Source organism: Poecilia formosa, unplaced genomic scaffold (genome assembly GCF_000485575.1).
Source record: "Poecilia formosa unplaced genomic scaffold, Poecilia_formosa-5.1.2 Scaffold122, whole genome shotgun sequence".
NCBI classification, from domain to species: Eukaryota; Metazoa; Chordata; class Actinopteri; order Cyprinodontiformes; family Poeciliidae; genus Poecilia; species Poecilia formosa.
The window spans coordinates 1,215,955-1,230,062 of record NW_006800061.1 but is presented as its reverse complement, the minus strand read 5'-3'; the positions used below and the strand labels follow the sequence as shown (position 1 = coordinate 1,230,062).

The window sequence follows — 14,108 nt, the reverse complement described above, 5'->3', positions numbered from 1 at the left end:
ACACACACACACACACACACACACACACACACACAGAGTGAACAAAATGTGTTTAAACACATTAATACACGCTACAGGGCCTTACAAAAGTTTTCACAACCCTTGAAACTCCATATTTTCTCATGTTAGAATTGCAAAAACCTATATGATTTAATGGGGTTTGACACTAGCTATTTAGCACAGCAAGAATAGCAATAGTAAAAGGAGTTCTACAAAGTACTGATCGACTCATTAGGCAAAATACAAAGACCTTTTTTTTTTCTAAACAACGATGTGTACCGTTTTCTGTCCGCTTTACAATTACACGCCACACTATGTTGGTCTCGCACATAAAATCCTAATGAAATATACAAAAGTTTGCTGTTGAGAAATGAGAAATTTCCAGGAACACACTGTGCTTTTTTTTGTTGTTTTTGTTTCTTCTTGGGCAAAAATACCTTTGCTTTTCACTCTGCCGGGTTTATTGGCCTTGACATCTATCCCAGCGGTGTCAAACAGAGCAGTCATCTCTACCAGAACAAGTCTGCGCACCTGAAAGATCGTGTTAAAAAAAAAAAAAACATACACACAAAACTATATCAGTCTGCCATCTAAAAAAAAAAAAACCCTGATCTTTAATTGTGTGTCCATAGATCACCTTGTTAGAGGGTTTTTACCTTTTTCATATCCAAAGGAGAAAGATCTCCCACTCTGGTCTGACCCGTTTTATCCCGAAGGAGCTTAAAGTTCTGAACCAAAACAAAAGCAATAAGATTAGGGCACAGAGTTTTCAGTAGCTGATAGAAAAATCTAAAAAAATAATAATAATTCTGCCTGCATTTAAACCAGGTACAAAGTCTCAACAACATTGTCTTTATGAATGAGTCTAACTGCAATACAAACATCAACCACCAGATGTCACTACAGTCAGTGAGGGCTCGGAATAACACAGACAACCTTGCTCTCATAATCAACATGACGTAACAAAGCAGAGATATGTTTTTATTTATTCTAACGTCATCTATAAAAATAAAACAAAAAAAAAAAAACAACATAATTACATAATTACTGTTGATGATTAACAACTATTGAATAAAAAAACATGATCAATTTACGTGGGCTCTTAATGTGGTATGTATACATTCAAAGTTCACGCTTTTAAGCTGACGTGCTGAAAGCACAAGTGTACCTGTAGATACGCCACAGCCATTGTGTGCAATTTTATGACTCACTGGAAGTTTGTCATCAGAGGAGTTAAGGCTGCTGTTGTTGACCTTCAACCTCTGATTATTGTCCCGGTAAGAGAGCGCCTGCTCTGAAAACGCCACTTCCACATTCAGTTCCATCTCGGTTTCTGCAGAAAAGTAGGGACAAATAAAATAATATGCCCAGCAGGTAGCTCGGTTTGACTGTTTTCGTCCTGATGATCTGAAACCACGAGGCAGGGGGGGAAAAAAAAAAAAGCTCAAGTGTCGTTTTATCTCCCTGCGTGTTAGTCATTACAGACAACAAAAAGGAAGTAAGAGGGGTCTGTTGACTTTCAGCCACTGTGATAGAAAATTAACCAACATTTACAAGGAGCCGCATAGCTTCCAACTATTTACAGAAATGCTACGCTCACCTGTATTCCTGCCCTGTTTTTCAAATGTAAATCAGTATTTTGATCCGAGTCCAATCAGCTTCCCGAAACATTTTCTTTGATGCATCAGTCATTGATAGCACTTCCTCTAAAATTCAACACAGACTTCTCACATTGCCTGACTCAATTCCTGTTATACGTGACTATATTAAACAGAATCCTAAGGATTTTGTTCCTTTAATGCAAAGATTAAACCTCAGTTCCAACTCAGATATTTATTTGGGGTTGTTTTCATAAAATCCATACCGAAGAATCCTGAATGGGTTTTATTCTAAAAGGATTGAGCTGCTCATACCAGCAGTAGTTGCATCTTTGTCACTTCCCTCTTCCAGTTTTGGAGGCTCTTCATTCTGTAACGGTGAGACAGTGCAGCACAAGACGTTATATAACACAGAGCAACATGCTACATACACCAATTCAAAATTGCTTTATTTATTCTAAAAGGAAATTAAATGCAACTCATGCAGGTCCTGAATGATATCATCTGTTGTTGGCAAGAACTGCTAATTCATCTCGTTTGTTTTTGCCGCTTCTCTTTTGCACCAGTTGTGCAAAATGTACATGTATATTTGAGCCGAATGGATGCAACTTTTTCTGTTTGAAAGTCTTCAACGTAAACGAAATTACAAAACTAAAACAAAACAAAAGAAAAAAATCTGAAAACTGTCTACAAAAAGAACAATTTAACATACTACATAAAAAAAAAAAAGTTGACTTTTTCAAATTTTTTTATTTTAAGGTTTCTAGCGTGTTTTTCATGCTGATGTGAGGTTCATCTCGTCACCTTTTCAGGGGGTCTGAATATATCCCGAACATCAGGGAGGTGTTGGCGGTTGCGTCGCCGGAGCAGCGTCTGCTGATAAGACGACACGCGAAGCTGCACAGCGGCGGCCTGCGTTCTGGTGAGGGTGGACAGGAACACGGCGCTGTCTTCTTCCTGTCAACCGATGGGAACCAAAAACAGAGGAAGACATTTGCTCGTGCATTGTCCCGATTCTCAGTGATCTGTGAATCTGTACGGGTCGTTTATCTGCTCACATGATCCTCGGCAGCCAAGGAATCGTCAACCAGTCGTACTAGCCCCGCCTCTGTAAGCCACGCCTCCTCATGCTCTCCTTCTAAAAGAGGAGAAAAAGTCATTTTGAAATGGTTTCGGACCAAAAGGATGAAGGAGGAAGGAAAGAAAATGGGAAAGGTTATAAAATAGAGGAATAATTTTCTATACTTGCTCTTCTTTTTCCAACCTATAAAAATATTCTTTACATAAAAACTACTAAAATGGGCAACGTTTGTTCTTTTAGAAAACAGTTTAATTATATTACATGGAAAAGATTAATAGCAAAGAAATCATACAGGAAAAAGCTTCCCGAGAACAACGGACTAGCAGGCTGAATATAACAGGAAAGAGACAAATATTGAATTCCTAATGAGCAATGGCACGAAAACAGTCTGCATACGTCACAGCTGACTTTCACTTAGCCCTCAGCTTTAAAGCATGTTTCAGTAAATGTCTCCAATGAAACAAAATTATCCAATTCAAGGACAAAAACTGAAAACAAACTAAAAAGCAACCGTCGTTTTGATGCATCATATGCATCAGTTTTGACAGCAAGTTCTGATTCGGCAACAAAGTTTCGCTAAAAGAAATACAAAATGTCAAACAAGCTTACTGCCAGCATGTTTCCAGGAGGCAGGTAAAGGGGGCATTTTTCCAAGTTGCATCTCTAATATTCAGATCATGACAGAAAAACTAAAACTACACACACATGCCCCAACTACCAGTAGAAAAATATCTGCATATTCCTGAACTTATAGGAAAATAAAGTTTTATTTACATCCCGTCAATAGAAACGGAATATCCCACCTTCAGGAGCTTTCTGCTGCTCCTCCTCTTGAGTTTCTCCTTCTCCTCCCGCCCTCCCATGTCCTCCCCCTGAACTCTCGATGTTCTCAATCTCCTTCCAGTAGTCGTCCATCTCCAGCTCATCCAGGGAGTCCTGCGGGAAGCGCAAACACTCAGAGTCAGGGATGTGAACATTTACTGCTTCGAGACGTCGTTCTCGTTTCCGTCCTCGGCTGAGGTTGTCTTCCTTGATGTTTTCACACACGAAAAACCCTCCAGGACCTGACACAACAAGTTAACGGTAGAAAGGGGGAAAAAAACAACAACCACAGCCTGTCAGAACAAGCCTCAGGCAGTTTCTGCCAGAGTTCCCATCACTAAAACAAAAATATCTTTTTACGTAATCCCCCCCTAAATTTAATCACACTCATAATAACGAAAAAAAAAAGTTCATTTTTAATAGAACCATTTATCGCTTTGGGTATTTAAAAATGGCTGACTAATGAACTTTCCAAAATAAACTCCCATTCAAAAAGTTGCTTTGAGAAAAACAGGAAACAAATAACGGAGCAAGTTAAATTGCAAGCAAGTATGGTTGCTTCTGGAAGACCCACTGAGAAAAAGGCTGAAAAACATTTGCACAACTGAGAACACAGACACAAACGTGTCAAAAGCAAGAAGAGAAATCACTTCGTTGGTCACACAGTTGACAAAACAGCTCACAGTCGCCCCCTATTGAACAGGAGTGCGAAATCATAGCTTTATGAGCTGAACCATGGCATAGCTGCCCCAAAGTACATGATATAGGACTGTGAAACATTTAAACACAAAATGCATTAGAGATGTTGGTGGTGATATGGCTTGCGATAGATTAAATATTAGAGACGCATCAATCCAATTTGTGATCTCCGGTTTTAAATATCTGAAACCCACTTTGGGATATTGCATTGGCATTTCCAAATCCAGCATAAGCGAGAATAGACGCAGATTGAGAGGTGAAACAGATAAAACAGAACAACTTTGTTGTAATATATTCAGCCTTCCTGTTTTCTGTTCAAAGTCACTGCTCGCTCTTTCGTAGACTAAATTAGTCACAGATGTGCCTCAACATGTAGGTTCAATTTAAAAAGCATTCTCCTCCTTTGTGCTCATACCGACTTACTTTTTAAACAACAGATTTCTTCGCTCAACTATATATTCTTCACCAAAAATATTGTTTCTCTGTATCGTGCACTGGTTTGTATTCTACAAAAGTTTAAATGGCTAATAACAAGCCATCCCATTACATTCCTTCACTTCTTACCTGAGAGAAGCTGCGCTGGCATGTGGGCTGTGGTCTGGGCTTGGTGTTGGGACTGTGTCTCGGACTGGAGGCCAGCTTAGGGCTGGAGGAAGGCTGAGACCCGGGATGAGTAGCAGAACCTGAACCTGATTCAGTGTTATTCGTCCCTGTGCCACCCGTGGCCAACGAAGGTCCATATCTATCTTGTTGTTGTTGTTGTTGTGTGCTTTGGTTATGTTCAAGACTGTAGTGGCCTGTTTTGCGACTGTTAATGAGACACAAACAGAAAAGGAGAAAAAATATATATATAATACGTATATAAATAGCTAAACTCCTTGCAAACATTCCAGCTGGAAATTGTTTTTTGTTTCACTTGTAGCCGTGTACTTTGCACCATGTTTATCAGACACGATGAAAAGACACACACTGATCATAAAAGCATTCCTTGGTTAGAAGCGTTGTGTTGTCTCAGAGCCGTGACATTCAGCCATGTCTTCTTGGACTTGCAGTAAATCTGTGAGTGTGTGTCAAACAGAGGTGGGTTTGCCAAAGGTTGAAAGCACACACACACAAAAAAAACAAAAAAAACAAAACAATAAAACATGTTGAATTTTCAACCAGGCTGCTAATGACAGCAACATCTGCCGGGGAGCAAAAATAGCACACCTTGTGCCCCTCCACCTTCGCTTCACTATAGATAAACACATAAATCTTGCTGAGGAGTACATTAATTAATGTTGCTTAACACAAATGAGACAGAGTGGTCTGCTAAGTATAACAGAGTTACTTCACTTACCAGGTGAAACCACCCAAGCACGACATTTAGCAAACAACTCAACGATGTTTGTACAGCTAAAAATAAAAAGGGATGCAAATACAATAGTAATGTTATACTTACATGTTTCAGATCAAAATAATTTGAATAAAAGTTAAAAAATAGCCCAGGTAAATCCAAAAAGCCATCTCTAAATTATGATTTAGTTTATTAACAGCGAAAGGAAAAAAAAAAGAAAAAAAAAAAGCTATCTGAATCAACCTGTTCTCCTGTCGGGAACAAAATTTCCCCTTTCCATAAGTTATAAACGAGTTACCGTCCTATGTTGAAAGTTGAGTTAAATTTCATGAGCTACACTCATATCTGATTATTTCAAGGCCTATATTAAGAAATCAAGAAAAAGATCTCAGAAAGCAACACTTCCTGCACCATTTCAGAGAAACTCAACAACAAAGCCACTGGCATCTGCAAGACGTTATAAAAGGTATTTCTGATATATTGGCACTAAGGCAATAATAATTGAAATAATTTGAAAACTACTTTTTGTGTGTTCTTAATTTGTCTTTGTGTGACATGAAATGTTACAAGTGTGACAAAAAAAGATACACAGAAGACAGTGTTGCAGAACTGTACACATCTTTTGTATGTAAAACGTATGTGTTTAGAATAATCTAACGTTAAAACGTTTGAAAAAAAAAAAAACTTTTCTGTCTGGTTCTATAATCTCGTCACCAATGGCAGCAACATTTTTTTAGTAACTTGTCTTGTTGTTATATTCCCTGTTCATGCCCTGCAGTTGCAGCTGTTGCAGAGCAGATGATGCAGCTTCCCACAGCTCTGCGTGGCCTCCGTCATATTTCCGTCAACAGCTGCCGGACGCGGGTTTTCACCTGTCGTGTCCATCTATTTGCATATAGTCATCTAGTCAAACACGCCATCACGAACAGCCACGCTCGTCAGCCGAGTTGTTAAAAGGAAAATCCCGGGACACGTAAACAACAGAAACTGGATGAATCGGTGAGACTCGGGTTACTACAAGTTACAGGAAAAACACAGGCAAGATTTTCACTTCTTAAAAAAGAAAAAATATTTCGGACTGTAAACTCCCATCCATGCTGCTGCACACAAGAGGTTTTATGTAGGAAAGAAACATTTTGTTGGAGTTATAAAAGTTTGTCAAGGCAATGCGTAAGAAGGACAGCTCTGTGACTTGATGTACTGTATTAATTAACTTGGGATTACCACCAGAGAGCATTAATCTGAAAAAGTTCACAGAGCGAGGCCACATACCACAGCAGACCTTCCACCAAACTCTGTGTTTAACTTGCAATAAAACTCTTGACACTCGTCAGATTAAACCCTGAATCATCTCCATTCCTTTCCGTTCACAGCTCCTTCATTTCAAACATTTCTCCTTTTCTCCTCCTCCTCCTCTTCTTATCTCCATCCACCCGCTGAGATTTAGTTGAGTTTATGTGAGCCGTGTCCTCCTCTGCGCTCCTAATTACGTAAACTCGCTCTGATCTGTGTGGCTCCAGCTGAAGTGCTTTCACTTGAGCGGAATTGCAAAAATGTTCCAGTTTTGCTGGTTTACTGCAGAATATTTGGTTTAAATCTAATCGACGCACGCCAGCTCACTCGGACGCGAGTTAATCGTTTACATTCACCAAGCTTTAAAGGTACTTTGTTTAAATTATAAATCAGGCTCGCAAACAGACACGTCAAGCCGTGTTAGTTTCTCATTCATTAATTTGGCCATCACATGTGCAAGCTTTCAAAAGAGAAGAACAAAATAACTAAGCTAACGGATCAAGAGACTCCTCGGCTGTTCACCTCGGAGTCTGCAGTTTGATTTCTACAACTTTTCTGTCGTTGACGAGCCGGGATTAAAAACTCTTACTGGCAGAGATTTAGACAAGTCCCAAGGAAGTCACAACGTTTCATTGGATGGCACAAAAGGAAATAATGAGTAGGAATGATTCACTAATTCTGCCTCTTCCCGGACTGCATAAAGCATGCGTTTTATTGTGCAACCGATCTTCAAGTGTATCAACTGTAGCTCGAGTCAGAATGTGATAAATAGAAATAATGTTCCAAAAATAAGGAACAGTAGTGGAAAAAAACTACTTTCTATCCCTTTCTATCTATCTGTTTAGATAGAAAGAGTACAGCAGGTTTTTTTTGTTTTTTTACAAGCTGCAAAGAAGGGAGTAGATTGCAAAACATCAAAACAATAAACCTTCTTGGAATTAAATAGAAAAATATTATGCTATGAACAGGCAGTTATTTCAATCCTATAGTTTGTCTTTATCTGAACTAAGTGACGCTACTGCAAATCAAATGAGATGATAGTAGATTTCATTACAGTCATTGACAAAGTGTCCATGACTGTAATACAAATGTGTTTGAACAAGCTTCCACAAGCGAAGAGTCAGCCGACGAAACAGCTGATAAGAGAGGAAGGATTCATTTGATTGCATGGAAGTGGGTCGGCTATCAAAGATCTGATCAACGTCAGGCTTCAGCGTGCTTCAAAATGTGCCGGAGAGTCGTGCCAGCGAGAGGCGGGAACGCACCAAATCTCTTCCACCATCTGAAGCATTTCCACGCGACAGAATATGCAGAGTCAGAAGACGAAGCACCAGAAAAGTACAATCCGTAAGGAAGTCATTTTATTTTAGCAGGAGAAGACATTATCTTGCTCTTCAGTTTAAAAACCAAAGATTATGCATCATTTTAAATGTTTTTGTTAGCTTTCAGCGTAAAAGACTGTGACGATATGTTGAGGATAAGAGATGATCATACCACCCGTCACCTGGTCACACCTGTTGGAGGTACATTTCACAAATGTCAGGAAATTTTGTCAGGGTTTTTGTGGCGTCTGTGCATTGCAACATGGACAGCATAATTAAAAGTTTGAGATTTAACAATATGTGTATTGATCTGATGGGAGAAATATTTTTAACCTTGTTTTATATTAAAAATGATAGACATGGGGCGATAGACCTTTCCTAAATAAGAGAATAACAGAGGTACGAGCATGGTTAGTCAAAAACAAACCCAAGGCTGACAAAAAAAAACAAAAAAACAAGCAAAACGTCCAATTCGATACAGACCATCCAAGCATTCTGATTGGCCAAGACTTTCCTACCTCAATGACTGTTTAAGTTTCCCCCTGTTGGATAAAAAATAAGAATTTAAACTGTGTTAAACACAAGAGTTTCGCAGGTTTAATGATTGTAACTTGGCAATCTATGAGAAAATGAAAGCTAGAGTGCATGCAAGTCTTCCTTTTAGAAATAAAAAAAGCCCAGTGTATCGGTTACCGATACACTGGGCTAAATTTTTATAAGTTTAAAGGTTTGTTGTGACCTCATAATGTTTACAGTTCGACACTTCCAAGAAGAGATGACCTAAAAAGGACAACGGAGCTGCAGCTGGATGTGCAGTTGCTCTAAACTTTGCACCTTCTCCATCCACACCCCTTTGATCAGCTAGATGGAGGGTGTAAGCAAGTCGCTGTGTCTGGGTGTGTGAGCGAGGGGGGAGCAGAGAGGAAACCCTTTCATCTAGCAAACAATAATTTCAACACTGGTGAGATGAACATAAGTTGGGATCTGAGGAAACGCCTCGCCCAGACTGTTCAATGCCAATTATCAGTTTGTGTGAGTTCTTGGGTGAAGATGTTTTTCCACCTGGCTTTTCTGTTACTGACCACTATTTTTCAGTTTTCTTCGACGCTTATACCGACAATGTAGATTAAGTTTGCTACATTGATTTTTATCTCACTGCGAGAAAAACATTAAAAGTTTTGACTCGACACTTGAGATGAACAAAGAGATCGTCTGGTGTTGCCACCGCCTTAATCTTTAACTCCTTCCACAGACTTTCTTTCACAATCAAGTCGAAACCTAAATCTGCAAGGGGTGTGAATAATATTGGGCTTAACCATACCAAAGACAAAAATTATACCACGTCTCTATAAAAACCATTATAAGGTAGCTGTGACCATGTGATTTGATCAGACGTCACTAAGATTTAATTTTTGGAAGCAAAAATTATTAAGAAGACCTAGCCTGTGTAAAGACACATCATGTCTACTGTTAGGTACAGCCTGTGATGCTATGAGCCTCTACAAATGCCCTGAGAATCTTGTTGGTGAATTTACAGATGTTCATTCAGGGTACTATTTTTAAACAGTAGCTAACAGGAAGGCTGAACTTATTCAAGTTGGTCTGTTTATGAACTTCCAGTTTCTGTACAAGCTGAGCCCTACTCTAACCCTAAAATTTGGCCATCTATTTCAAATCTGAATTAAGGAAAGGGTTTGCATTCTCAAGGGAATTAAGGTATTAATGCTAACGCTGCTAACTGCTAGCATAGAGTTTAAAATAACACTGCATTAGCCAACATTGTGAGAAATAACAAGAAACCTGCAATTTCCAGGACATCAAATCTAAGACTTTTCAGGATCATTATTATTCAAATAAGTAAACATAAAAATAATTCAAGTTTTTTTCTTAAGTTTAATCATTAACATACTTAGTGACTTGATAAAGTTAAAATCTAACTTAGTTGAGTATTCAAATGTTTCCTTTCAAGCCAAAGTTCAATAAATAAAACCCACACTCTTCCAAACAAACAACATAAAAAGTCAGTTTTGATTTCATTTCCCTAAACAACCAACAATAAGTCAGTTTTACTTCACAATATAATCAAACCCTGACGTCTTAACCAGAACTAGGACCTGGAATTGATACCAACCAATGGAAAATCCAAATGATAAAAAAAGCAACAGAGTGAATAAATTTATGGCAAAACTAAATTAAATTCAACACCTTGGAAAGTCTGGGTAGATTTAAAACTTGCAAAGTAACCCCAACCCATTTAACCCCTTAGGCTGTTATACACCTAAATTCAGATTGTTGATTGATAGCTTCTTACTCCTCGCCATCAGTAGTTTCAGAGTTATGCCTTGTTGAATGTGTTCTGATGCAAAGTTAAAATGATTCTTCATTGCCGTTGGTTAATTGGCAACCAATCAGTGTCAAGCATTATTTAAATGATAAAGTAATTTGCTGTTTTTTTTGGTTACCAAACATCCTATGTCCATTTCAGTGGACACAGGGTCTGGGGCTTCTCAAATAGTCCTCGTGAATAAAAATGTGATTGTACAGCTACAGTTTACTAGCAAAGAATGGGAGAGTTTAGAAAATTTATGAAGGGGATAAGTACTGCTTGTCCCCTTCCACAATGGCCTCAACACTTAGCATGTGCATTCAGATCAACAGATGTCAGCTGGCACATTTGAAGACAGAGAATGTCTCTGTCCATTCCCCACTCCCCGCCGTCACAGCTACTGGCCTCAACGGTGACCAAATGCCTCGATATACAATCTGCCCCTCAGATCGGATGAATCTGAAACACACAATTCATCCTTGTGTGACGGAAAACTCCCAGCGTCCCCGACGGTTTACCATTCTTGATCAACTTACTTGACTCTATTTTATGCGTCTGACTTAATACAAGTGATTGAGCTTAAGTTAGCTCTTTTAAATCAGACAAATAGACTTTGGAAACTCTGGAGGTTTTGTTTTTCAGTTCTCTGAAAAACAAAACCTCTCTGCCCAATTTCCACACTTCCTTCCTTTTAAAAGGACAAAGACAACACCGTGCAAGACTCCGAGCAGACGCGTAACCCAAGGCTCCGTAGGTAGGATGTCTAGCTGGTGCGAGGCCAGAAGCTTACGGTCTGTTTGTTTTACGTTTCCTGAACTGAGGGGAACAATGGCCTCCAAACTTAGCCTCCCACAGGTCAGCCTAGACAGGACTCACACACTCTGCTGACCGAGGTGAGACAAAGGAAGTCTGTAACGTGACGCTTTTCTTTTTAGCGAGGCAAGCAAGCCATCTGGAACGCACTCATCTCCATTTTATCTACCGCACACTCACAGTGGTTGATGCATCAATATAAACTAAAAGGGTAGTGGTTTTCTAATCTTTACCGCATCACAGATTGTTCTGCTGATGCGCCATCTTCACATTTTGCACGTGGGCGAACAGATGAGGATATCGTTAAAAAAAAGTAGGACTCAAATTGAATGCGACTATTTGAGCAACGTCCTAAAATTAAGGTCGTCGCTCAACGCAAGAATAATTGATTCGCAATTTTGAATCAGCAAGTCTGAACTGAAAGTTTGTGATTTTTTTATTTTTTTATTTATTTATTCAATAGAGGGTAAAGAGGAGTTTAAATGTACGGGCAACGTTTTTATTTCAAGAGGGCCACAATGAATTCGTTAAATCGACAGAAAAGGTCCACAGAATAAGTAGGAAGAGAAATATTCCAGCCAGCTATGAAGGAAGACACTTCAGCGCTCTTTCCTTCCTTTTTGGGTGATGAAATATTTAGTATAGTCAGTATGCTTAGTCATCCCTTTCCTCTTAGCAGTGCAATATTCTCTCTATTTCAAGCATCCTGTTTTGGAACTGTGGCAAAGTTTTTTTTATCTCCCTTTAAATTCTTCACAAAAAAGGCTCGCTGTGGATTTTCAAAGGAATGAAGTGAGAACTTTGACTGGGACGTTCCAACACAAATGCTTCGGTCTAACGAATGCCATTGTAACTCTGGTTCTAGTAGGTTGTCCTCCAGGATTACCCCATATTTAGCTTCATCCATATGTCTTCCTATCAAAACTCTTCTGGTTCTTGTCTGTGCTGAAGGAAAAACACCCCACAGCATGATGTTAACATGTGGTCAAGATGATGTGTAGTTTTCAGCCACGGTTTCGCTAGAAAGTTCAAACTTTGTTGTATAAGACAAACTTTCATCATGTAGCCTATGCCTTTTTCTCTAGAAGGCACCCAATAAACTTTAAATGGAACTTCTTGACACTTTTATCACTCCATAAAAAGCTGTGACCAGCTTAGTGCCATACTTTGTTTTCATAGATGATCTATGAGGTCTTAACATAAATGCAAAAGTCAGCCTACTGTTTCACGATTATGCACTACTTTGTGTTGGCTTAATAAATAAAACATGGAGTAAATGTGGAAATAAAATATATCATTTGCACTGTTCTGAAATAAGTCATGGCTAAAGGAAGTCCCACAATTAGATAAATGACAAGGAATGTTTTTTTGTTTAAATGATTTTTATGAAAGTCTTAAAATTTCTAGTCACTATACAAATGCTGGTTTACACTGTTTTCATTTAATATGAGGGCATCAACGTTTCCTTCAGCCAATATTGGTTTTCATTTATTGTTTTTTTTTTTCTTCACAAAGACAGAAATAAATAACCATACCGCTCAAATCATCCATAAAGAATGAGTCTATAATTATGTCAAACTACACATTAATTAAATAGAAAATTTACATGGCAATGGACTTAAGGAACAATACAAATCTAATAATTAACCTTATACCTGCAGGTGTGTGTGGAAGCTCTGAATTAGCCACCATTGTATAATCTAGCACAGTGTAACAAAGTCAAGATGAACCTGCTGATTAGAAATGAGGTAAAGGAAAAACATAAACCCGAGCCCAAGGGTGGAGCTGCGTGGTCCGAGGAGCTACAATAAAAAGTGCCCGCCTGTGGTGCAGCTTAGCGAGTTTGCACACTGCTCTGGCTGCTTTCTGCAGGATCCACTTCGCATGCCGAGAAGTTTTAACTTTCCTGCAATGTCAGCACATCCACGCCACTCAAAGGCTGCAAAGTGAGGAAAAAGTGCGCCATCTCTCTGACCTTTGCCCACTTGCTCGTAAACACACAGGCACACGTAGCTTCAGCTCCCCACTGAAGAAATGAATTAAAGTGACAATACCAGGTCACATTTCCCACCTGATCAAGTCGGGCTCCCGGTTCGGTACCGGCAGACAGCTGGAAGTGGAACCACCACACAGTCCCGTTTGCGGTAGCAGCTCGGCGTTGCTGTGGTAACCCGTTAAAACCACTCCCTGAGACGGGTGCCGACTCATGTTTCTCCCCTTCTTCTTCTTCTTCTTCAGTCTGTCTCACACACGGCTGACATCCGATCTATAATCTATAGATGAGCTCCGCCTCCGCTTCTGAGTGTGTTTAAGGTCCTATCTGTGGAGGCTTTCCATTGCTGGACTTCTCTGTTACCGACTCATGCGGACTCAAAACTCCGCTCCGTCCGGACCCTCGTTTCGTTTCCTCTGGTGTGTCCTCTCCCGGAGCGGAGGAGCAGGACTGGGGCTGGATTACACTCTGACCGCAGATCAGGGATTGGCCGAATCAGTAGGTCAACTTTCCAGAGACAACACCGCCCCCTCCTGGTGCAAGAGAGTACTGACTATTTCCTGCTGGGAGAGGTCCGCATCCAAGAGGCACGTATGCAGTGAACCCCAAAATTATTCGTACCCCTGGCAGATTTAAGCTTCTTTCAGCCAATAAATGATGTTTCACTGGAAATAATGTATTTATCAATTTAATTTTAATTAGAATTATTTCAAATCTGCCAGGGTTATGAATATACCTGGATTTAACTGTGCAAATAGGCGTGCATTACATTTTTTTTCCTCTTCAATTTAAAATTTTTACACTTGTATTGGCATACCCAAGATA

General features: G+C 39.4%; 1 protein-coding gene across 1 annotated transcript in view; it reads right to left on the bottom strand.

Annotated features, from left to right (window-relative positions):
* arhgap18 (Rho GTPase activating protein 18) overlaps positions 1-14,024 on the bottom strand; it is a 17,544-nt gene extending 3,520 nt beyond the window's left edge. The window contains exons 1-10 of the mRNA XM_007561032.2: positions 13,362-14,024; positions 4,765-5,008; positions 3,483-3,615; positions 2,657-2,736; positions 2,403-2,555; positions 1,914-1,968; positions 1,212-1,333; positions 657-728; positions 390-531; positions 307-322 (exon numbers count right to left, since the gene is read on the bottom strand). Of these exons, the coding sequence (XP_007561094.1) occupies positions 307-322; positions 390-531; positions 657-728; positions 1,212-1,333; positions 1,914-1,968; positions 2,403-2,555; positions 2,657-2,736; positions 3,483-3,615; positions 4,765-5,008; positions 13,362-13,498 (1,154 nt within the window). The 5' untranslated portion in view covers positions 13,499-14,024. The remainder of the gene's footprint in view (positions 1-306; positions 323-389; positions 532-656; positions 729-1,211; positions 1,334-1,913; positions 1,969-2,402; positions 2,556-2,656; positions 2,737-3,482; positions 3,616-4,764; positions 5,009-13,361) is intronic.
* Between the last annotated feature and the right edge of the window lie 84 nt (positions 14,025-14,108).